Source organism: Pelophylax lessonae (assembly GCF_965119305.1).
Source record: "Pelophylax lessonae genome assembly, chromosome: 2".
Classification (NCBI taxonomy): domain Eukaryota; kingdom Metazoa; phylum Chordata; class Amphibia; order Anura; family Ranidae; genus Pelophylax; species Pelophylax lessonae.
Genome location: NC_138769.1, coordinates 669,347,689 through 669,373,334, shown reverse-complemented (window position 1 = coordinate 669,373,334; position 25,646 = coordinate 669,347,689). Strand labels below are relative to the sequence as shown.

The following is a 25,646-nucleotide window of genomic DNA, read 5'->3' as shown; positions in this document are numbered from 1 at the left end:
GTAGAGCCATCCTCCCATACACTGATTTCTCTGTCCTATGTCTGTGTGGACTGGAACTGTTAGTAATTTTCAGGAGTACTTAATCTGTCTTCCTTCTTTTATGCCTAATCTGTAAAGCCCAGTCACTCTGACATCTTTTCAGCCTCTGGTATATGATTTTGATGTTGCTGTATCTCAAAAAGTTTGATCCACTGTAATAAGATAAGTGTTTTCCATATATCAACGTTTTATGATTTTTCAAAAGTATGCAAACAAGCCTTCAAATTAGGTGTTGTTACCCGGAAGATATGAGATTGAATTTACCTCAGACAATATTTGGGTTAAAAATTAGAGTTCTTTACTTCAAAACAGCAATTATTTTATTGGTATATAGCTTGAAAGCCCAAAATTAATTTACAACAATCTATCTATAATACATACAACAAAATGGAAAATATTCCTAGTTTCACTGAACAAATGTAGAGTATATACTCCTATACAAACACAATACGACCGACACAAAGAGGACAAGCCATGTATACCTTAAACGTTCATAATTACCCTTCCCTTGAGTGTTTCATCCTGGTCTGCCATGCAAAACAGGAAGTCCCTCTCTTTCCACCTTTCCTAATATAGAACCATATCACATAGACTTGTATAGGGCTATTCTGATTGGGTCAGCTATCCCGCCCTGTTCCTCCCTCTGGGCGTATCTCGTTCAGGATTGGACAACTTCCCCCTCGCCTAGCTTAGCATAATTCAGCTCCTTGCTAACCACTCCTCTCTGTTGGGGGGAGAACCTGTTAATTTACTTTGAAAATGAAAGTTAAGATGCAAGCTTCATCTCCCGGGCCCATTGTCCAACCCTTCAACCGATAGTCAATCTTCATTGCATATCTTAATGAGAGTTCTTTGATATGGAGGATTGAAATAAGGGTGGACGTGACGTGATCTATTCAGCTAGTTTCATTGGCCCCAGGAAGTCTGGCTTACAGGTTGATACTATTTGGCATATCAACAGGGCCCCTCCCGGCTAGCAGACAACTCGTCGTTCAAACAGACTTGTTGAATGGGATTCATTTTATGTGTTTAAATGTGAATAGCTGGCTGGCCTTTCAAATGGACTTGTTAAACTGGATTCCTACTACTGACTGCAGACTGAAGGCACTCAACTTCATATAATTGATAATCATATATCAACTCAATGTAAGATCAAAACTCAATATCTTATACATATATATTTACACCCATCTATATACAGTCTCTAATGGGGATTTATACATAACTCCTCCTCAGGCACAGTAATGAAGATTACAAATAAACTCATAAGGCAACAGTGTCTTGTGTGTTTTCATTGAAGGTCACAGTTAATGCTCCAGCACAAAAAAGATGTTTAAACAGTTGTGTGCTTTTAACCTTGTGGCAACAGTTTAGTGAATTTCTCTTTCTATTCCAGCTGCACTGTGCCCCAGCACACAAACCTAGGTCTATTAATGATGTGGAGGAGCTCACATAGCCTGCAAAGAGCCCTCACTTTAACCCTACTAAACACCTTTGGGAGGAACTGGAACTTTAATTGCAAACCAAGTCTTTTTATCCAACATCAGTACCTGAGCTCACCAAATCTTTTTTTAAATCTGTTCATGAGCACAAATTCCCACAGATACATTCAAAATTCTTGTGAAAAGCCTTTCCAGAAGTATGGAAATTGTAGCCACAAAGGGGTAGGCCAGTTCCATAAAAATTCTCATTATTTTGGAATGGCACGTTCAACAAGATTATATAGGTACCAAACGTTTGGTCTTACAGTGCAGGTTAGTCTGCTCTCAAATCAAAAAGGCAACTATGAAACGCTTCAGACAAGATGTGGAAAGTGTAACATGAGTGCAAAACCAGTTTCAGGTCTCAAGTCCATTTATTTTTAAAATAGTTTTATTAAGCCAACATGTTTTGGTGAATAGAAGGCCTCACGCTTCATCAGAACTGTGGACATTGAGAAGAAGGACCAGGCTGAATGAGCTTTGATAAACAGATAAGCGATATGATGGCAGCAAAGTGACGAAGAGTCTTTAACACACTTCCATAGTTAGTCTGGTCTTTTATTAAAGCATAATCAGTCTGGTTATCCTTTTTAAAATTTCACAGCCCTAATAAAGTATTGTTCTTATGATTCCCAATATGTATTGACTGAAAAACAATAAAGAGACTTTACAATTAAACCTTTAAATTGGTTTGGCACCTTCCGGTTCACTTCCCATATCCTCTAGATAACCACACCCTCGATATGCAATTTATTTTTTATGGTCAAAGCTTTTTTCATGTCTCCCAGAATAACAGTTCACCCACCAGAGACGCAACTGTATTCCAGTTGTCTATTTTTGAAGTCTTCTGCTGTTACTGATAAACTGTCAAGTAGAATATTGGGGCTGCCTTCCACTGCTCAATGGTTAACAGAAATCTGTAAATGCTTGATTTTATCGATAAATCAGCATTGTTAGTACATACAAATTTGCTGGTGCTTCCAAAAGAGACAAAGTACGAATCTTTAGGATGGATCGTACACTGGACCCCCCTCTTATAACTCATAATTGCCACATGGGCTGCTGTTATTCTACCTTTACAACTCAACATTTACCTATGTGGTTATATTCTTCACCCATATAGTATCTGAATGCAATGTAACTGATATTTGGGCTTGTTTTACCCTCTTTTGTTTTCTTTTTTTTTTTTAGGACTGAAAGAATTGTCTCCTGCACCTCTAAACTTAAAACGTCTCAGTAAGGACACACTGGCTATTGAACCCATTCTCATTATTATATCCCCCGGAGCTGACCCATCGCAGGAACTACAGGAACTGGCCAGTGCTGAAGTGGGCAGAGAATGTTATCGTGAAGTAAGTACATAGGATCACCTGGTTCGTCTGTTGTTATATTTGACCTTCAGGTTTTAAATGTCAAACTCTAGTAGATGGAGCTATTCAATCATTTAAAATGGGGTTTCATGGGTAAATATTATGATGTTAATATTCTGTAAGCTACACTTACTGGTAACATTCCATTTTTTTATAGGTTTATTTTGTTAAAGAGATTTATTTTGATGTGTATTACACATCTTAAGGTTTTTTTTCAGTTATTCCATGCACAGTGAATAAAGTGTACCTGCAGTTCAGGAGCAAACTGTATCAAAGGAGGATAGGAAAAGCTGATCACTTTTTTTTCCTAAATACAAAGGTTTTAATACATTTTTGGGGAATAGTTAAACCTTGATATTGCATCTGTATCAGCTAAGCTCCTGATTGTTTCATGTAGTTTCCCCTTGGCATGTTCATTACACCATGGCAGCAATGGGCAGGTTAACTTGTGTAGGAGTTTGGTGTTGTTAAACGCACTATAATTATACATTTATTGTGATTATCGCAAAATGTCAAGCCACCTGTACATGTAAGAAATGGCTGCGTTGCCTGACGTGGCATGGGCCGACACATGTCCCTTTCAACATGCACAGGCTTTGAGTTTAAAATGGATCACAACGCAAACCTTTTTTTCAGTGTTGGATGAAGTAAACCAGCATTTCAACTACGTTTTTTTTTTTTTTTTTTTTAACACCATAACCCTTACAGCAGTTTCCCACCCTGATCCAGCATTGACAACCAGGGCTTAGCTGAGATTCATTTTCTTGTTTCCCTCTCTGCAGTACACTGTATTCTTCATATATTCTTTACTATACAGAGGTTCTGAAGATTCATTCCAGTATTATGATGTCACTAGCCGCTACATTGTCTACTAAGGATAACGTAGTTCAAAAAGAGCAATCAGGAAGTAGAACTCGCTGCCAAGATGGCTGCCATGGCAGGATCAGGAGTGAGGGGTGATCTTACTATTAGGATCACAGGCCACAAAAAATTTTTGGCAGGAAAAAAAAACACACATTTCAAATACCATGCTATAACATATCAGCAATTGAGGTGCCTCTATATTGTCATGAAAATAAGCCCCAGCGGGTTTCAATTCATACAAAATCTTCTTTAGATGGACATAAGCACAGTGGGATATAACATGTGAAAACATCAACTGCTAGAATTGGTAATCACTTGGTAATCCACACACTTCTCTGTGCTGATGTGGCTTCTATGCAAATAGATATACATGGCATCCCCTCCATACGTGCTCCCTGCCGTGGCTTCTCTTCTTGCATGGGACCCTTCCAGACATGCCCCGGGCCACATGCTGAACTATCCCAGGCTGCAGGTTGGATATCCCTGCTTTATGGGCTTCTGTTACTGCCTGTGTCCCCTTATAATCGTCAATTATTATTTATAGAGCCTTCACATCGCACGTTACCAAGTGCCATCCATCCTGCCATTGGATATTACCCAGGTATTTTAGGACATCTTTCATGTTTTTATATATGACAGTAGTTTTTACACCAATTACTGTATGTGGAGGTCTGTGTATTAAGAAAAGTTTGAAGTCTGAGACCAGACCCCTGAAACTATGGGTCTCTAGGGGGGAAAGCGGGGGTTACTTTGTCAGGTGTACCTCTGCTTCTAAATTTCCAAATCTGTTTTAGGGCTACTTTTTTAAAAAATATTAGGGATATCCTATTAACTTCCAACAGGATTGAAAAAGGACTTGGGTCTTAGGGAATCTCTCTCTACATTCTCACTTTTTTCAATAGGGCTCTTTAGAAATATTTTTTTTAATGTGAGTTTCTGAATTGGAACAAATTGTTAGCCTTTAAAGAATTAATTTTTTCCCCCTGTGTCAAAAATCCTGAATCTGGGGTTATAAATAATCCATCTCTAATTCCTTCTTTATTGTTGAGTTTTACAAAGTTTCCTCATTTAAGCCTTCTTTCCATCCCTCATACCCCTTCTGGTTTTCTTACTTCTCTGAGATCCAACCCCTGTTTGGGAACCAGATCTTCTAAGGTACCCCTTCTACTCACGTTCTCCTCCACCAGTATTTTTGTAATTACATGCATCCCAGATGGAGAGAAGCTATGTCAAAATGAACAGTTCTGACAGGTGAATGAAATACCTTTGGAACCTTTAAAGAATTATTTGTTACACAGGTTCCTTTAAGTGGAAAGTGATTGTTAGCTACATTATCTTGTTGTTAGCACAACACTGACCATGAGATGGAATATTCGTTTAACAGTTTATCATCAAGAGAAACATATATAGGGATGTTTGGTGACAGTATTTAATGTTGCTTTTGGAGTCCCAGAAGCGCTCCTTTTCCCATTAGTTTTTTAAAGTTTAAAAGTTGGGATTAAGAACTTAGTGAGGTGATTTTAAGGGTGAGCATGCATATCAACCTTTTATCTTTTTACTACTCTATTTGTACTTCCTGCCACATTGGTTTCCCTAGTTTGTAGTGAATTGCTTTAATGGAATTTTCTGCATTGAAAATCTTGCCTTTACTGTACGAGAAATGTACACTTTATAACCATACACTGACAGCTCTATGTAATTGTTAGGAAATTGCTGATTTGAATGAAAAAAAAATGTGCTTGTAGGTGGCGATGGGACAGGGCCAAGCCGATCTGGCTGTCCAGACACTGAGAGAATGCGCCCGAGAAGGGGAATGGCTTTGCCTCAAGAATCTGCATCTTGTCATCTCTTGGCTGCCAGTCCTGGAAAAGGCAAGTCAGACAAAATATTGCTTAAATGAATCTGAAAATATCTAAACATATCTTTTTCATTTTTTATTCTTTACTCTCAATAATGAAAACAACATCATCTCGAGAACAACATTTATATAGGCCTGAAAAGCATTAATAAGTCTTAATTTGAGCAACAAGCTGTTGGTGGAGACGGTGACATTATGGCTGGTTACTATCAGGACTTATCAGGCTGATCAGTGTTTGTGTTTAATAATCGGGACCACCAAGCCAAACTATTTATTAAAGCTCATCAAAATCACTTCTCATGCATTATTTGAGTATACTATTTCGAGTTGTGATTCCTAGTATTTTAAAGGCGATTTATATTTGTCATAAAAAAGTCTCTTCTACAACACTGGAGGCTGTGGTTGCCTTAATCATGTAAACAGTGCTAGTTAATGGGATAGGCTTGTCAATATGTAGGATGCTGCAGAAAATACTTTGCTGCAGATCTAGAAACACTTCTGGGAACCAGGTAATAGAAGGTTCCATCAACAAATAGGGCCTTGAGCTTTGGTGGCTGACAGCTGTCCTGTTTTTTTGTATTACTTTATAGTGCACCTGTGCCCAGGCTATGGACATTAAAACATTTACATATTCTTAACAAACAGTAAAATAGCTTTAAAGCTGATCTACAGCTTTACTTTCACATTAGTTTGTTTGGGCCCTACAATTACGTGCACCTACCGGGTGTGCTGTATAAACTGTATGTAGCCTCAGCTACACACAGTCTACAGCAGTAAGTTACGGTGTAAGAGGAGACCTTTCTGTCTCACACCTGGAATAAAATGGCAACATGCTGAATGGTGCACAGCCATTCATAAGCAGCTTTGTATTCTATCAGTGAATGCATTGGTTCTGATTGGCTGAGTCAAAAGTCCTGATGTCATTGGCTCACCTCTTCATCTCAGCCAATCAGAGGAAGTTTTGTATTCAATGATAGATTGCAAAGTGGATTATAAATGGCTGAGCATCGCTCAGCCAGACGCTGTTTGGTTCCAGGTGTTAGGCAGGCCATACACAGAGCAAATATCTTTCCTGCAACCACAAACAGTATTTGACAGGGGAATCCCTCCTGTCAAGCCATTGTTTTCTTCTGGTGGGGAAAGTCATCCCTATACCAGCCGTTAGTGATAATCATATGTAAAATCCGGCAGCCTGGTTGTACCCACATTGATTGATCATCAACGTTGGTACATTCAGCTTTCCCATACATGGTTCGAATCTCAGCTGGTTCCTGCTGAACCAGTCGAGATTTGAACCGTCTATGGCTGGTCTTAGACAGGAAGGTCACGTCTCACACCCAGAGCTCACTGTTGTATACTGTATGTAGCGGAGACTACATACAGTTTATACAGCACGCCCAAACAAACTGTTTAAAGTTAAAGTAAAGCTGGAGATCAGCTTTAAAGCAAGCCCTAACCTATATAGCTGCAGGCACACTATCATCAAAGAATAATTAACTCAAGAAAGGGCAAACAGTCACATCTTTGCTATACCCTTTTTAATCTGCATAGCAGTAGAAACATTGTTTTTTATTATTATAAATAATGAAATAATAAATTGTTAGGTGTGAGATATTTTGGCCAATATCTTCCATTTTGTTCCTAGTTTGTTCTTGGAGTGAAGCATTTTTTGGGTGACTGGTATCCTTTCTGCTACCTGTTGGAATGTTCGGAATTGGTGTTTTCCGTTTGCTTCTCTTTGCTTAGTACATTAGAGAGTGTATCCTTGTTTGAATATCCTAGTTTATCTTCTCCATAATCGCTTTCAGAAACACAAAGTACTTTGTTGTTTTCATTTAGTGTATACTCTAACGACCAGATCTTTGTACATCAACAGGAATTGAACACCCTTCAACCAAAACCTGGATTCCGTCTGTGGCTTACAGCGGAAGTTCACCCCAAATTTACCCCGATCTTATTACAGACGAGCTTGAAGATAACATACGAGGTAAACGTTTTCTAATTTAAAATGTCACCCTGTGCTCAGAGTGAAATGATGTTAAAGAGAATGTGTGGCGGTTTTGTATATATTTTCTTCATTGCATGTAAATCATTTAAATCTTCACAGACAGTGAGCAGATGAAGCTCTCAGCTAATTTTTTTGTTTTTCTTCCTTCTCCTTGCTACCTGTTGTAAAAAAAATAAAAACAATTTACAAGGCTTAATAGCTCAAACCGTAATACATACATAAAATTCAATGGGTCAGAGCAGTGGCTCATTCTTTATTCGATAGCTCCATTTAGGTTTCATTGAGAGACATTATGCCTTAAAGAAAAGCATTTGAGCTATGTTCTTGGTCAGTTCACACATAGTTATGGGAATCCTTTGTCACGTGTTACAGAATTCCGGTTATGGCATTTTATACATAGTTACATTGGTCCACCTTGGTCCACAGTGTAACTATGCATATACCATTCCTGGAAGATCCCTCTAGAAGCTGAAAATCAGTTCAGTAAACACTGCTGCTCCAGTAATTTCCACTAGCTTCTGGATCCCGTGCCAAACAGCTTCCCTGCTACATTGTGAACACAGTGGGTCGGCCACTCAGCACAGGCACCTTTCAAAGAATGCTTAGCATTTATTCAATTCTATAATTGGATGAGGCGAAGAGCATAACATCAACGTTCTGCCTCGCTACCTTGTCCCATCAGAGAATGCTTTGCAGTAGCTAGTGAAGATCACTGGAGCTGCAGTGTCTTCTGTGCTATGGTTATATGCTATGGTTCCAAATTGGACCAACACTTTAAGAACCTTTTTCACACTAATCTGATTTCCTGCATAAACAATTATTACATTTTATGGCATGGAAATGTATTTCAAGTAGAAATTAACTTCTTTCCTATCTAGGAAACTGTAAAAGCCATTTACTTACATGTATTCATTACCAATGTGATTGGGTTCATTTTATTTGTAAAACGAAGAACGCTGCTATTTTTCTTCAAAGTATAAGTCCCAATTTAAAGGTCAACTATAACTTAAAGGCTACAGTAAGTTTACTTAAAACTGAAGAATCAGTTCCAGGAGAGATGCCTTACAGTTAGTATGATGTGTCCCTTGTCTGGATTCTTGTGCTTTCAGTAGAAATATAAATATTTTTTATCAGCGCCCCCGCCCCCACTATTACCTCGCACCCACACCATAATCTTCCGACACATGGTGGTTAATACTACTAGTGAGCTGTCAGAAGTTAATAGCTCTCATCAGGAGACATAGCAAGTTTTCTACTGAGAGCAAAAGAATCCAGACAAGGGACACATACTATAACTGCAAGTTATGACGCTTGTGCTGATTCTTCTTTTTTTTTTAGCTAAACTTAGGCTTTGAGAAAAGAAAAAAATAACATAACTAAATAAAGATTTGAACATATGCACCTCTCACACCCGATCGGCCGCTGGGAAGCTGACAATCACTGTAGTAGTCTGTGCTGCTACAGTGGTAGCCACAATCTTCCGCATCCTACAGAGGTTCTGTGCAAGCCGCTTCCCTCTGCACACAGACCACAGGGGGTCATTTGCTTGGTACTGCCACCATACTTTGAATGTCTTGAATATTTTTTACTTATTACAAGGTGTTTTCTAAATGGATGAGGTGAAGAGGGCAGGCAGTGACTGCTTGTTCTCTACTTTATTACACTGGGAGTACAGGGCACAATTGCTATGCCCTGTACTTACAGTGTAATGATACAGAAAACGGCACTGATGTCATTACATTGGATTATCTCTGCCCACGGCAGGAATAGGTAAACAGCCCTGCTAATCATTTTACCAGACTAAAGACATCTGGAAGAAGGTAGGTAAAAAAATAAATAAATAAATAAATAAAGCTGAGGGGCCTCCAGGGAGGTAGGGGTGACCCTGTGGGTGGATGGATGGCTTAGCCCTGAGTTGGGTTTTGTAGAGACTTGGTCGCATTGCCCATTCAAAGTTGTATGTCATTTTTGCATTGAACTTTTTTGCATTGTTTTTTCTTTGTGTATTCAAATATCCCGAAGTAAAACAGCTGGAGGTGTAGGCCTTTCACTGTCATGTGATTTATTGGGCCTCTGTAAGGAACAGGAGACACAAGTCAAGACCTGGGGATTAGAGGCTACAAATGCTGCTCTGATGACAAATTTTAGGTCCAAGTGTTCTCTTCCACTGTACAGTATGGTGCTACTTTTGTACATCAGTAAATTCTCAATAATGGCATCCCTTTCATTTTATTTAATTTAATTAAGATCATTGTTGCTATGTAGTTATCTAGTTCTCCCTTTTCACTGTAGTAGTACATATTGAATGTTTTTATTAGATTTGATGAACAAAATTCCAGGTTTCAATTGCCATCTGTGTCACAAGCATAAGATCTCATAAACAGCCTCAGATACTAGGAAGGTCAGGCCGAAAATTGCATTGCTGTGTTAAGCAGCTGCTTACATTTCTTCCAGCTGATAAGTGTTTATAAATGTATCTGTTACATAAGCAGAGCTTATTCAGGGCATAAAATATTGCTGTGCTAATTTCTGGAAAAATTAAAGGCTTTGCAAAAAGCATTCTCTTTTTTTTTTTTTTTTTCTTTCTCAGACACACAGCAGTTTTATTTTAAGGCTTGGAATAGCAATTTCTTCAGGTTAACCACAGATTTTAGATAGTGGTCAAAAGTTAATTGATCGGATCACTTGTGGTAGATCTCTACACCTAAAGCACCTATGCACATGTATGCCAATATCCTACAGTTGTGTGTGAAGCAGGATCCAGGTGCTTTTCTATGAAGATCAGTCTGTCAAAAAACAGACAACCCTCCAGCCTTTTTAATTACATATCCTGAGATTCCTGCTGAGGTCTGTGGGGCTCGGGGGTCGTAGCTGAACTTGCAGACTTCAGAAGAGTCGAAATGTGTTAGGATTGTGTCTGTATAAATCAATGATTGATTTTTCACAATTTTTTTGTTTAAGCCCACTTGGCCAAAAAATTAGAATGGGCATTTGGAAATAGAAACAGGTGACCCAGCCTACCCATCCCTGGCTTTTGTTTTTTGTCACAAAATTCCTTCAGCAGTTAACCAAGTGTTCTTAGAATGCATAGTCCTCAGCCAATGCTTTTCAATTTGAACCTGTATGAGTCTTTAAAGTGACATTAAATGCAGAGTTATCATTTCACATGTATATTAGGTGATTATAGTAGTAAGCAACCGTATGTTGTATAGAATCAAATTGCTTACTGTACAATGGTTGGGGAGAGCAAGCAGGAAACCTATAATGGATCTTGCAAACATAACTTTAGAAGGTTTTCTTCCTTTCTTCTGTAGCTGCCCAGCCACCATTGGCTCTATTGTAGTCACTGCATCAGTGTGGCCAACCTACCAGATTGAAATTTACTGACACAACACCCAAAATTTGCTGGCACAACCAAGTTTTTACTGGCATTTCCAAAGGTTTCAAAATTACAGTTTTAATTGTAAATTTCAGTAAACAAGTACAGTATGCAGGTAGCAATGAGATTTAACCCTCCTCTTATGATAGCTTTCTGTTACTATCCATGATGTTAACGGGTCGGTTTTGACCCGTGTCTTAAATCAGCCATAAAATACCCTCTGAACAATTATTTATCATCAAATTTGTTTCTTACCTCTTGGTTACCTTGTTAGGCTTCTTTATCCTTGAAAAGATTGGTTTTAATATTTTTCGTGTGACCCCTTAGACCTTTCTTTTGATAGCATACCTCTCATTTTCAAATTAAAAAAATGGTAAAATAAACCAGCAACTCTGAAATGTATTGGTCCTATGTTTCTTTACTTTATTTAGAGAAGCAGACAAGCAGGGAAAGAGATAGGCCCCTCCCTAACTACAGCTCACAGGGTTGAGAGGTGATTGGCTGTCAGTGTTACTAAGCAGAGAGAGTGTTTATGATTTCAGTTTTGGCACTTATTAGTGTCCTATAATCCTATATTATAACTGGGTTAGAATTGACCCTAACACCATAAACGTCTTAATTTTCACCACAGTATTTTATAATTTAGTGAAAAGGATTCTTTTTCTATTATATTGTTTAAATAGAGGTTCCTGACAAATTAAACAAATCTTGATGCAATAAACAAATTTATGTGATACTTATAGACATTCAAAACCTGAAAACGGGTCGGTTCTGACCCTAACACAAGAGGAGGGTTAAGGTAGATGTTAAGGCAAAAAGCATATTTCTTATTTTATTTGTGATAAAATATGTAAGTTGCTCAGGGACAGGACTCAGGAGGGCAAGAAATTAAAATGGGCAGGCACACACACACATAAAATCAACTCTCACAGTGACACTGACAGCAGTGTGCAGCACAGATGATGATGATGATACCTCACTGACACGACACGTCCCCTCCTGAGTCACAGTGACAGTTTCTCTCCATGTCAGGTGGTCCCTTCAGTCCACTCCAGTCCAAACAGCACTGACAGTCCCGCTCCCGGCTTGCCTTGCTCACATGAAGCTCTGGACTCTGTTTGGCTCTCTTGCACCATGACATCGCATGACATGTTCAGGCATTGCCTCTGCCAGACCTGCTGTTCGAAAACACTGTAGCAGATTCTTAGATGGTGTTGGCCGGCTCTGGACTGGAACTGCGCATGTGCAGTTCCAAGCCAAGCGTCACAGCCATATTTTTATCTAGCAATCTTTTTCCTGTCACTGGCATTTACTGTCAGGAGAAAAATGCTTGTTTCTCTTACGTCCTCCGACAGTCGCCGCCTCTTCATATTCGTCACATATGGGGTATTAGACTTTGCTCCGAAGGAGTAGCTAGGCAACAGAATATGTTAACATTAAAGCTTTTAACATATCCCACCCTCAAGGGGTGGTCCCCTCAGTCAATACCCTCCTACTTCCTGCAACCATATCTCAGTTTCAATGTCTAGCTTGTCAGGAGTGGCTGGCTCTCTCTGTGCTGGGGCTTTGTGCCCCAGACTCTTTCTTCTTTTTTGATTTTTTGTTTGAGTTTTCTCTCTACCTTTACTTAGCTGTTCTTTTTGTCAGCGTTAGTTAGTTCTTCGGATGAAGAGGATCATGCGGGCTGGGTCTCGGGCTGATCCCCCTGGTCGCAGGTCGTGGGTCAGTGGCTTCCCAGCCTGCCATCGAGCGTTCAGCCAGGTAACGCTCCTGGCACAGTGAACGACCCATCCCTGTTCGGTGCAGGGATAATTGGTGAGGTGGCTACCTCACTGGACGCTGTGCGGTTTCTTAACCCCCATTCTGTGCGTCTTGTATGCGACTCTCCCTGCCTCATGTGCAGCGGCTTGTTCGCCTGTGCGGGTCCCCCACGCCACTGTGAGGTAAGTGTATCTATGTGGGGACCTGTCTGTCTGGGGGGGGTGTCAGTCTGGGACTGTGTAAACCTGCCTCTGTTCACACTGTTTGTCTCCCTATCTCTCGGCTGCATGCTGTGGGCTGCAAGGGGGGGGGGGGGAGCTGTGTGACACTGTGTGTGTCAGCCTTGTCAGTGTGAGAAGCTGTGTGCTGTGGGGCATGTTTTGTGGCATGTTTGGGCACTATACAGCGATCGCTGCGGCGATCTAACATGTTTTTTTATACATGGATGACATGTGTGCATTACTGTACTGTGGAGCGGCGGTTGCGGCGCCAAACGGCGCCATTTTGTCTACACTCGCTCCGGCCGCATGTTCTACATGCATGGCGGCCATTTTCTTGTAGCCTCCCATAGGCTTTCATAGAGCGCCCTGGCAGCATCACTTCCTCTTCTCCAAGAACACCGATCGAGGCAGCAGCAGCGGCGAGGGTCTCCTCAGGTTATCCTTCCTATCCATTGCCTGTGTCAGTTTTATTGTCCCTGTGGGGGTCTCATTGTGCTTGTGTGTGGTGCGGTGGGCTGCGCTCGCCGCGCTTGTTAAAGGGGCAGTTAACCCTTTATTATCCGGCATTTGTTATAGGGGCAATGGATTCTCAGGAGGGCAAATTTCCTACCGCCTTGGTGGAAAGCCAGGGGACCGCTGTTTCCCCCCCAGGGGGGGATTTAGCCACTATTGTGGCTGGCCTTGCTGCTCAGGTGCAGATGCTGGTGGCTGCTCAATCTACTAAAAGACCCAGAGTTTCTCTTTCCTCTGATTCTGAGGGTGAAGGTGATGGGGCTGTTATGGCGGGGGCCTCCTTATCGGGGTCCCGCTCCTCCCTGGATCTAGTGGGGTCCGAGGTGGAGGCTGAAGTTGAAGGGGTTGATAATTCTCCCCCTGGCTCGCCTGAAGAGCTTGAAATCATGGATGATTTGATTGCTTCCATAAAGCAAACGCTGCGTTTGCAGGATGAAGTGTGTCCCCCCGCTGCCTTGGCGGCTTATGGGACGCAGAGAAAACGCAGGACGCCGCAGGTTTTTCCCTGCAATGTTGATTTTCAGCGCGCTGTTAAGGAACAATGGCGCAATCTGCGCAAACCTTTTGCTGTATCAAGTAGGTTCAAGCTGCGTTATCCTTTCTCGCCTTCCACTGATGAAAGGTGGTATGTGCCACCCCCAGTGGATCACGCAATTGCGGTTTTAAACAATTCCACTGCGATTCCTGCAGAGGATTCCCCTGTGTTCCGTGATGCCACGGATAGGAGATTGGAGTCTCTTGCCCGTCATGCTTATTCTGTTACGGGTTCTATGCTTAAGGCTCTGTTTGCCTCTCTCATGGCGGCCCAGGCGGTCGCAAGTTGGACGCAGATGCTTAGGTGCGTCCTAGTGGCCGATTCGGCCTCACCGGCGACCCTGGATATGGTGGATCAAATCCACCAGGGTGTCATGTATCTGTGTGATGCGGACTTGGACCTAGTCCCGTTGGCTGCACGTGTGAACAGCGTGGCGGTGTTGTCTCGCCGCCTGGTTTGGTTGAAATGTTGGTCGGTGGACCAGTCTTCACGTAAGACCTTAGCCAATCTGCCTTATGATGGGTCTCGCCTTTTTGGGGAGTCCTTGGATGTGTTGATTAAGAGGATCACCGGAGGTAAGAGCACTCTCTTGCCCCATTTCCCCAAGGCTAAGGGGGCTTCTGGGAAGAAGCATGCTAATTTTCGGCCCCCTCAGGGGTCCTTTCGTGCCTTTCGGTCGCACTACAAGGGCAAACCGTTCAAAGGTCAAGGCTCTCAGAAGAAGCCCTGGTCTGGAAAACAGAAGTCCGGTCAATCCGGATCCGCAGCCCATAACAGTGCGGCCTGAAGGGGCGCCCTCACCCAGTTTTGGGGTGGGGGGACGCTTGCTCGGTTTTCTTCAGCCCTGGTTGGCCCGCGTGCGGGACAGATGGGTTCAGGAGATCGTTCGATCTGGTTACAAGATCGAGTTTCTCTCTCGGCCGGAGAGCAGATTTTTTCCCTCAAATCTTCAAATGTCTACGGAGCGTTTACGGGACCTGCACCTGGCGGTGCGGGACCTGAGGGCTCAGGGAGTGGTAGTTCCGGTGCCTCATCGGGACAGATTTCGGGGGTTTTATTCCAATCTGTTCACCGTGCCCAGAAAGGAGGGCAAGGTTCGTCCAATTCTGGACTTGAAGGCTCTGAACCGCTCTGTGCGGGTTCGCAAGTTCCGCATGGAATCCCTGCGGTCGGTGGTGGCTGCCCTGGTTCCGGGGGAATTCATGGCCTCCATCGATTTGAAGGATGCGTATCTTCACATCCCCATTTTTGAGGGTCACCAGAGGTACCTTCGATTTGCCATTGCGGAGGATCACTACCAGTTTGTGGCGTTGCCTTTTGGTCTCGCCTCGGCTCCCCGGGTCTTCACCAAGGTGCTTGCACCGGTTCTGGCATTATTGAGGGCCCAGGGCATTTCTGTCCTGGGGTATCTGGACGACATTCTGGTTCGGTCTGCGACCAGCCAGGGTCTGGAGAAGGACCTGTCTGTCACGATGCAAACTCTGCAGGAGTTTGGTTGGACGATAAATTTTCCAAAGTCGACACTGAGTCCGTCGGTTCGTCTTCCCTACCTGGGAATGATTCTGGACTCGGTGCAGGCGAAGGTCTTCCTGCCGGAAGACAAACTCAGAACTCTTCAGGAGGAAGTCAGGTCCCTCAGGGACGTTCCGCACTCGTCTCTGCGGACGTGCATGAGATGTCTGGGATTGATGGTCTCGGCCTTCGAGGCGATTCCCTTCGCCCAGTTTCACACGCGGGGTCTCCAAGCGGAGATCCTGTCCATGTGGGACGGGCGACCTCAATCTCTGGATCTTCAAATCTCGTTGAGTCATCGCACCAGAAGAAACCTTCTGTGGTGGCTCCAGTCCCCGATGGTGTCCGGGGGCAAGTCGTTTCGTCCTATCTCGTGGACGGTAATCACCACGGATGCCAGCCTGTCGGGCTGGGGTGGTGTTCTGGGCGTTCTGTCCGCCCAGGGGACTTGGTCGGAGGGGGAGTCCTCCCTTCCGATCAACATTCTGGAATTGCGTGCGATAAATCTCTGTCTTCATCGCTGGACGGACCGGCTGCAGGGCTGCCCGGTTCGGGTGCAGACGGACAATGCCACGGCGGTGGCCTACATCAACCACCAAGGGGGCACCAGGAGTGCCCGAGCGGCTCGAGAAGTGGCCGACATTCTGTCTTGGGCCGAGACTCATGTCCCGGCGATAACGGCGGTTCACATTCCGGGGGTGGAGAACTGGCAGGCGGACTATCTGAGTCGCCAGACCCTGGATCAGGGGGAATGGTCTCTCCACCCGGCTGTCTTCCAGACGTTGTGCGCGAAGATGTGGACCTGTTCGCGTCTCGTCTCAACAACAAGGTGAGAAGGTTCGTGGCAAGGACGCGCGAACCTCGGGCAGACGCGTCGGACGCGTTAGTGGCCCCGTGGCATCAGTACAGGCTGATGTACGCGTTTCAGTTGCTGTCCAGGTTCCTTCGCAGGTTACACTCGGAACGCAGCACGGTGATTCTTGTGGCACCGGACTGGCCTCGCCTGTCCTGGTACGCAGACCTCGTGAATCTGGCGGTCGACGCCCCGTGGCGTCTGCCTCTTCGAGACGATCTCCTGTCTCAAGGACCGATATACCATCCTGCTTTACAGTCGCTGGCTTTGACGGCCTGGCTGTTGAGACTGAGGTCCTGAAGGAGAAGGGTCTCTCCCCAGAGGTCGTTCATACCTTGATCAACGCGAGGAAGTCTTCCTCGGGGAAGGTTTATTACCGTACTTGGAAGGCCTATTTTGCCTGGTGTGAGTCCAGGGGGTTTTCACCCCGCACGTACTCGGTTTCCCGAGTGCTGTCCTTCAAACGGGTGTCGATCAGCGTTTGGCGCTGGCTACAATAAAGGGTCAGGTGTCTGCGCTGGCTGTTCTGTTTCAACGTCCCGTGGCTTCCAACTCCTTGGTTGGCACTTTTGTTCAGGGAGTGCGGCATCTGGTTCCTCCTAGGAGGGATCCTCTGCCCCCTTGGGACTTGAATCTCATTCTATCTGTGTTACAACGTGCTCCTTTTGAACTGATCAGGGAGATCTCGTTGTCTATGTTGTCCAAAAAGGTCGCCTTTTTGGTTGCAATCACTTCGGCTCGCAGAGTGTCGGAGCTGGCGGCTTTGTCCTGCAAGTCTCCGTATCTGGTTGTTCATTTGGATAAGGTGGTCTTGCGACCTAATCCTTCTTTTCTTCCGAAGCGAGTTTCGAAATTCCATCTTAATGAGGATATTGTCTTGCCTTCGCTGTGCGCGAAGCCTAAACATCCAAAGGAGGTGCGATTACATTCTTTGGATGTTGTTCGGGCGATAAGGGTTTACCTTAAATCCACTGAGTCTTTTCGAAAGACGGACTCCTTGTTTGTTCTTCCAGAGGGTCCTCGGAAGGGCATGGCGGCGTCGGCCTCTACCATCGCCAAATGGATCAGGCAGACCATTGAACAGGCCTATGCTTTGCAGGGGAAGGTTCCCCCTGTGCCTGTGAAGGCGCACTCTACTAGATCTCTGAGTACATCTTGGGCCTGTCGTCATGGGGCTTCTGTAGCCCAGGTGTGTAAGGCGGCGACTTGGTCGACCGTGCACACTTTCACAAAATTCTACAAAGTAGATGTTCAGGCATCGGCGGATGCTTCCTTTGGCCGCAAGGTTCTTAGTGCGGCAATTCCCTAGGGTCCCTTGTTGGGGACCTCTGGCTGTTGGGATAAGTTTTTTATCCCCTGGTTATTTGTCTTTTCCTGGGTTGTTGCTCCTGTTGAGCACTTGTTTTTCCTGTAGCCCAGCTGGTTTCCTTCCTTTGGTAAGGTTCCTTTCTTTGATGCGGAGACTGCGTTGCCTTTTGGCGCGGATGCGTTTCCCACCCCTCATGTTTGCACTGCTTTGGGACGTCCCCATATGTGACGAATATGAAGAGGCGGCGACTGTCGGAGGACGTAAGAGAAAACGGAATTTTTGTAAAATCTTACCTGTAAAATTCCTTTCTCGGAGTCCTCCGACAGTCGCCGCCCCCGCCCCTCTTTTGGGGTTTGGTTGTATACTCTACTGCTATTCCACTGAAACTGAGATATGGTTGCAGGAAGTAGGAGGGTATTGACTGAGAGGACCACCCCTTGAGGGTGGGATATGTTAAAAGCTTTAATGTTAACATATTCTGTTGCCTAGCTACTCCTTCGGAGCAAAGTCTAATACCCCATATGTGACGAATATGAAGAGGCGGCGACTGTCGGAGGACTCAGAGAAAGGAATTTTACAGGTAAGATTTTACAAAAATTCCGTTTTTTTACTGGCTGCCATTAAAAATACTGGCGGTTGGCAACACTGTATGTCAGTCACAAAGCTGGAACCACCCATAAGCTAATGAAAAAAGTCATATTGTTGGAAACAAAACTCCTCGCCTAATCCTTCAGAAACTATTGAAATGATCAAAAGCCATTATATTTATGAAAAACTCTTGGCCACTAGACATGACACATTTTCCACCTTTCTCAAAGCATGGCATCCTTGGACTAGATGGGCTTATCAGTACTAATAATTGCCTCCTAGTACTGTTGATATAACTATTTTACTTTGTGGTGTCACTTCCCATATACGGTATCTCTCCCCCAATACTCGTAATAATATTCTCATATGTTTAAAAAAAAAAAAATCATATGGTGCAGATTAAATGGGAAGAAGGAGGCAATGATTAGCTCCACTACAGAAAAATAGCCGAGGTTTAGCTGCTATTGCATTTCCAGGTACCTGGAATTAGCAGGATCAACTAGGTTTTTACCAAAAATGAAATATTGAAGGATGGAAAGTTTCAGACCGTAGGTAGAGGTGATAATTGTAAATAAAATAGCATGAAGAAAATGCATGAATAATACTTTTAAGTACACAGTAACAGAGCAAATCCATGAACCATCCCATTCCTGTTATGTGAGCCCATGGTGCTTCAGATAGATTGGATGAAGTCCCACCTTTGATATGACCCCTATGCAGAATCCTGAAACTCATTGTAGATACAGTGCAAGATGACTAGCCAGAGGATGCAGTCCTACCTGTGACCATGCCGTGGTAGGCAGGGCGAAATGTGTCAGCGGCGTGGCCGGAGCAGTGGTGGCTGAGGCCACACACAGCGAGAGCATCGGGTCAGTCTGAGCAGTGTCTCCGTCTTAACATGGAAACCTAGGTTTTATTTCATTGACTTATTTGTTCTGCTGATATTTTTGTAATATGAACAAGTTAGCAGAAACTAATATAATCTGGGATTTATTTGTTTTTTAAGGCACCACCTGGATTAAAGAAAAATTTGCTGAGAACTTATGAATCTTGGACACCGGATCAAGTCAGTAAAAATGGACTTTCAGCTCGGGCACAGGCTTTATTTAGCTTGGCATGGTTTCATGCTGTGTGCCAGGAAAGAAGAAACTATATTCCTCAGGTAAATACTCCATATTGCACTTTCACAGTTTGGCATATTGCATGGGGAATGTTATATTGGGATTTGTTTTTTGTAAGACCTCTTATGTGTCCCTCAAATCAGTATGATGAGTTTATGTAAGAATTATTAGTTAAATGCAGTAGCTGTGGTTTATCTCCTCATTTTGGGTGCTGCATCTTCAATATGATGAGATCCCATTGAAAAGGACATTTCTGGTTTAGAGTTTGAATGCTCTCCTTATTCTCTGTTCTACTTCAAATAAAATTGGAAGTGATCACTGCTCAAGGTTGGTCTCCAGATGTTTCACCTCCACTGCACACTGGCAGGTTCTGGCCCTGTTCGTCACAGGTTTGACAGTAGAGGAGAAGAGTTTGGTTGGCCGCACATCAGATAAAATCACCTTTATTTGGACATATTCAAAATAGACACTCCACAATATACAGTTGAGGGAACATAGCACACCAGCTAACATTGTTTCACACCAACATCAGCCCTTAGTCAAAGCTATGACTAAGGGCTGATGTTGTCATGAAAATGTTCCCTCAACAGTGCATTGCGGAGCGTCTATTTTGAATATGTCCAAATATATGATGATTTTATTGGATGTGTAGCCAACCAGACTCTCTTCCTCTACTTCTCATTGTTTTACCTTTTATACCTGACAACCATCAGCAAACTAAGCCTTACCTCCCAACTTCCTGAGATGGGAATGAGGGACACCTATAAGCAAAAGTATGGAAATTAGACTTGTTTAAAAAAAAATGGTAAACCCACAAGTGTTTTTTTTTTTTACCACTACTATTCCTTTATATTTAAATTTGGAATACAAATGCAGCAATTTAGAAGTTGGATTAAAGGTTTTTTACACTTTTTGAAATAGTGCATTTTATATACAACTATATAGACTGGACCAACGACGTGGGAAAAATGAGTAGAAAAGAGGGACAGAGGGACTTTGTTCTAAATGGGGGACAGTCCCTCGAAATTAGGGACAGTTTAGAGCTATGACTAAGCACACTGTCCTAAGCACACTGTCCTTTCTGGATGCGTTCTTTCTCAGAGGGTAGATATGTATGGGATCTGCAATAGATACCCAGGAGGACAGGGACAAGAGACCAAGCTGACATTCAAGGGGCAGTATAGGAATATACCATTGACAGATATGGTGCTATGGAGTGTACATGGATGGTACATGTATGGTTTAAAGACCATTTTCTCAGATTGCCAACTGTAAACAGTGGTTTGATAATCAATGAAAGTCTATTCTGTAAAGGTTCCTCAGAGCCAAGGAATTGTTGAGCAGAGGCAAGTTATATTAACCAGTAAATGAATGATGCCAGCAAATCATAGTGCAAAGTAACTTCTTTGCTGCAAAACTTGTAAGGAAACAGTAATGTTTCAGCATCATGCAAGCCTATTTTATCATGATAACATAAAGACAAGTCAACCACTTGACCTCATAAAGGTTTTACCCACTTCATCATCAGAGCATTTTTTCCTATTCAGCATTGCGATATCTTTACTGGTAGTTTTACGGTCATGCAACACTGTACACAAACAGAATTTTTATCATTTTTTTCACTCAAATAGAGCTTTCTTTGAATGGTTTTTGATCATCACTTGTTTTTTTTTTTTTTTTGCGCGATATAAACGGAAAAACCCAATATTTTCCACTTTCTGTTATAAAACCTATCCAATAATAATAAAAAAAAAATCTAAATTACTTCATAAATGTAGGCCAAAATTTATTCTATTTGGTAAAAAAAAAAAAAAAAAAAACAATAAGTGTATAATAATTAATTTGTTTGAAAATTATAGCATCTACAAATTATGGCTGGAATTAACGCAACTATAAATGCTATACTGTAATGGTGGTGATCAGTAACTGTGATAGGATGGCAGCAATCTGGTGCCAACAGACCCTCGCTGGGAGTGTTACACTAGCCGACACTAACATCAATAGTGAAACTAATACAGTGATCAGTGCTAATATTGTACACTGTCACTGTAATCATGATACTGGCTGGGAAGGGGTTAACATCTGGGGCAATAAAAGGGTTAACTATGTGCCTATCAATGTTTACTATCTGTCTGTTTTTCTCCCTGCTCCTCAGGGAGAAGAAACAGCCAGATCACCGTTCTCAGTACACAGAGCTGTGTTTTTGTAACCAGAACTATGTGTGTGTGCCACAGCCGATCTGCTGCCAAAGTAGTGCTGTGTCCAATCACAGCACGGGTCAGCAGGGGGCGTGTGCAGCATGCGTACCCCACACCTGGAGGAAAGGTCGCAAAGTACCTGAAAGGGCTAATCCTCTTTTCTCTATCGCTCATTGACAGACGTAGTCCTCGGTGATTCAACACCCTCGGGTTATGCTGCCCTCTACAGGAGCAGGACTAGACAGGAAAGAAAACTTTCTGGCCACACCCTAGGGGCAGTCCCAGAGGGCATATCCCCTCACTTCCTGCTCTAGCAAATCAGTTTTTTTCTGTCTAGTTAGGAGTAAGGACCTAGATACCTTGCTGGGATCTTCGGTCCTGACAGGATTTTTTTTCTTAGAAAAGATTTTTTAGACAGCTTTTTTTCTCCAGTGTTCCTGTGAGATCTTCAAGCAAGAAAGCTGAACTGGGCGACGGGCTGGATGTTGAGATCCAGTGGTCACCCCAGTTCAGCCTACGAGCGCGTGCAGGCCATAGCTCCGCGCTGGGTCGGCCGCGACATAGTCCCACTGGACGGGGACTGACCCTGCGAGTTAAACGTCTCGCTGAAACGCCAAAGACCATGAGTCACGGCGTCCGTATTGGTCGACAGCCCTCCTACCTCGGTGGAGAGGGGTACTGTCAGGAGTTGGCGCCCGCCTGGTTCCGGTATGGTGAGTAGTATGTTCCCCCTTTCCCCCTGACGGGTCTTGTGGTGAACGCGGGCCCTTCTCTGTAATGGTAAGGATGGGTTCCCCTCTATCCTATAACATGTCACAGATCCCCCTAATTGAGTGTGATTTTTGTGTACAAGAAGCCAGGAGGCTTGGTTTGGGAGCTGACAATCTAATTGTAAAAATGTGAAAATGATTGTAGTCAGTGGCAGTACTAGAACTTTACTGTGATAGTATAAGGTATCCTACCTGTCAGAAGCCACAGGGCGATGTCTATACATGTATACTGCATTCCAGATCATTCCTCCAGCTAAGCAGATGCCTCCCGACGGCCACGGACCGCATACGGCCCGCCAGGGTCCGGTACCGCCGACCACGCTGACCACCATGAGGGTGAAGGGTTGTGAGGCCGAGATCCTTCTGCAGACATGCCGCTATTCTGTGCAGGCCGCCGCCATTGTCTGGTAGATCGCACGAGGCCGCCATTTTGGTGTAGCCTCGTGTCTCCAGCATGGGGGCGGCCATGTTTGAGGTGACTCAAACACCTCATGGAGCCAGGGGGAGGCGCCGGCAGGCGTGTTGAGGGGCGGAGCCGCCTCCTTTACCCAGGAAATAGGGCCAAAGACTTCCTGTCTGTAACAAGACAAGCACTGAGCAAGCTGATGAAAACTTCTGTGCATCAGGGATGAGCCTTGGGGTCTCTCTCTCTCTCTCTCTCTCTCTCTCTCTCTGTGGGGTCCAAAAAGGCAGGTAACACTGAGGGGCGCTGTTGCGACTGGGGGACACAAAAAAAAAAAAAAAGTTTTTTACTTTGTCATTTTTTGTCGCTGGCAAGTGTCTTGTATAATCATTGACCCTGCCGCATAGGTATCCCCACCTGATCCCCTCAAGGTGGCCGCAGGACTCTCCAGTACCCCACTTGTTTTTAATGCATTATCGGCAGTTTTGGAGTCTTTGGTATCCCGGGTGGAGGTGGCCTGTCAGGGACGGGGGTCAAGAAGCGACCCCCGCCTACCCCTATTGTTTATCAGATACTTCAGGGGCTGTTGTCTCAGGTAATATCTCCTCAGCAGTGAGGAGGACGTTTCTGCCTCCACCATAGCACAAGAGTGGTGGATGCACTAGTTGTGTCCGTCCGGGAAACCTTTAGTCTTGAGGTTACACCGGCAGAGGTAGCTGAGACTGAGATTCCTTTTTGGTACTTGTTAGCCTACCAAAAGGGCGAAGGATTTTCCTTTACCCAAATGGGGTCTTTTTGAAACGAACCCCTGTTATTTCCAAACGCATGGCTAGGTGCTATCCGTTTGAGGAATTCCTCTTTATAGGATAGACGGTACCACCTGCTGTCTTGCCACAGACTGTTAGGATAAAAGGACCTCGTAACTAACGAGGACCTTCCTTTTCTGCTCATAAAGAGTTGTTCGTTCTGCGAGGGCGGGCGATAAGGCGAAACCCTCCAAAGCCCCTTTAGAGGGGTTTCAAAGGGCGCTGGTCGGCTAAACAAAAAGTCCGGCTCAGCCAAGCCTGAAGATACAGCCTGATGCGCCCCTACCCATCTCTGGGGTGGGGGGGATGTCTTCACCGGTTTCTGGAGGACACAGGATCGAGTTTCGATCACTTCCACCGGTGCGATTCTTCCCTTCTAACATTGAACGGTTTCAGGGGTTCTATTCGAACCTATTCACAATGCCCAGGAAAGAGGGCAAGGTGCGTCCAAATCTGGACTTGGGAAGAAATAGAGTCCATCCGTACAGTGGTGGCCTCCCTGCATCAGGGGGATTTCCTGGCGTCCATAGACATTTAGGAGGCCTATCTTTATATCCCCATCATCGCAGGACATCAGCGTTTTTTCGCTTTCCCAAAGATCATCCCTGGTTCCCACCAGGAGACTGAACTATCTGGGCCTAAGGTTGGATACATCCTGGGCAAGAGAGTTTCTCCTTGCGGAGAAACTCCAAAAGGTTCAGTCAACGATTCGGATGTTGCTGTCCGTCAATTGGCTGGGACTGATGGTGGCCTTCTTAGAGGCAGTACCGTATACCCAGTCTCATACCCGAATTCTCCTGAAGGAGATTCTTTTTTAATGGAATCAGAATTCCGATTCCCTGGACAATCGGATCCGGTTGAGCGAGCGGACCAGCGATGCTCAACCAGGGGAAGTCATTTCTTCCGATAGTATCCAGATTACCAATAAGGGTATCGGAACTGAGAGCGATCAGATTTTGTCTGATTTACTGGATCGAGCAGCTCTAGAGCAGCCCGATTCGGATCCAATCGCATATGGCCTCTTCATCCAGAGGTTTTTCACTAGCTGTCCCTTCATTGGGACATCCCGGATGTGGATCTGTTGGCACCTTGGCTTAACAGGAAGGTGCGGAGGTTTGTAGCTCGCGCCGCGATCCTCTAGCGGGCGCAGCAGAAACGCTGATCGCCCCGTGGGGGCAGTATCAGCTACGGCATGCCTTCCATCCTCTCAAGTTGCTGCGGAAACTTCTTCGCAGGATAGAGGTGGAGGGAATTCCAGTTATTCTGGAAATTCCGGACTGACCTCGTCGAGCCTGGTACGCCGACTTGGTGAGGCTAGTCGCGGACGCTCCTTGGAGACTTCCTCTCAGGGAGGATTTGCGGTCTCAGGGACGATCTTCCATCTTGCTTTACAGTCGCTGGCTTAATGGCCTGGCCATTGAGACCCAGGTACTGAAGGACAAGGGAGTGTCAGCTTCAGTTATTCCTACCTCCAGTTAAAGCAAGGAAAGCGACTTCCAGCACATGGAAGTCTTATATTGCATGGTGTGAATCTATTGGATTTCCCCCACATACCTATTCGGTGACCCGAATTTTGGTCTGTCTGCAACAAGGGGTTGAGCAGAAACTATCCTTGAGCACGATCAAGGGTCAGATTTTCGGTGTTAGCAATCTTCTTTCAAGAAACCTTTGGCTAATCATTCCTTGGTGCGGAATTTCATCCAGGGGGTGCGACATCTGGCTCCGCCAGTGCGCGCACCCTTACCGCCTGGGATCTTAATTTAGTGTGGTCGGTTCTTCAGAAACTTCTCTTTGAAGATATTAGGGAGATTCCCTTGCTTACATTATCCCAGAAGGTGGCCTTCTTGGTGGCCATTACTTCTGCACGCAGGGTGTCAGAACTGGCCGCATTATCTTGTCGTTCCCCATATCTGGTGGTTCATAGGGATAAGGTGGTTCTTCTTCCGAATCCATCCTTCCTTCCTAAAGTGGTTTTCAGAGTTTTTCATCTGAATAAAAGTATTGTGTTACCTTCCCCGTGTCCTAAGACTAGCCATCCTTGGGAGTTTGCATTACAC

General features: G+C 44.3%; 1 protein-coding gene across 1 annotated transcript in view; it reads left to right on the top strand.

Annotated features, from left to right (window-relative positions):
• DYNC2H1 (dynein cytoplasmic 2 heavy chain 1) overlaps nucleotides 1–25,646 on the top strand; it is an 807,725-nt gene that overhangs the window by 449,399 nt on the left and 332,680 nt on the right. The window contains exons 76-79 of the mRNA XM_082246437.1: nucleotides 2,712–2,872; nucleotides 5,500–5,625; nucleotides 7,489–7,599; nucleotides 19,298–19,453. Coding sequence (XP_082102563.1) covers nucleotides 2,712–2,872; nucleotides 5,500–5,625; nucleotides 7,489–7,599; nucleotides 19,298–19,453 — 554 coding nt within the window. The remainder of the gene's footprint in view (nucleotides 1–2,711; nucleotides 2,873–5,499; nucleotides 5,626–7,488; nucleotides 7,600–19,297; nucleotides 19,454–25,646) is intronic.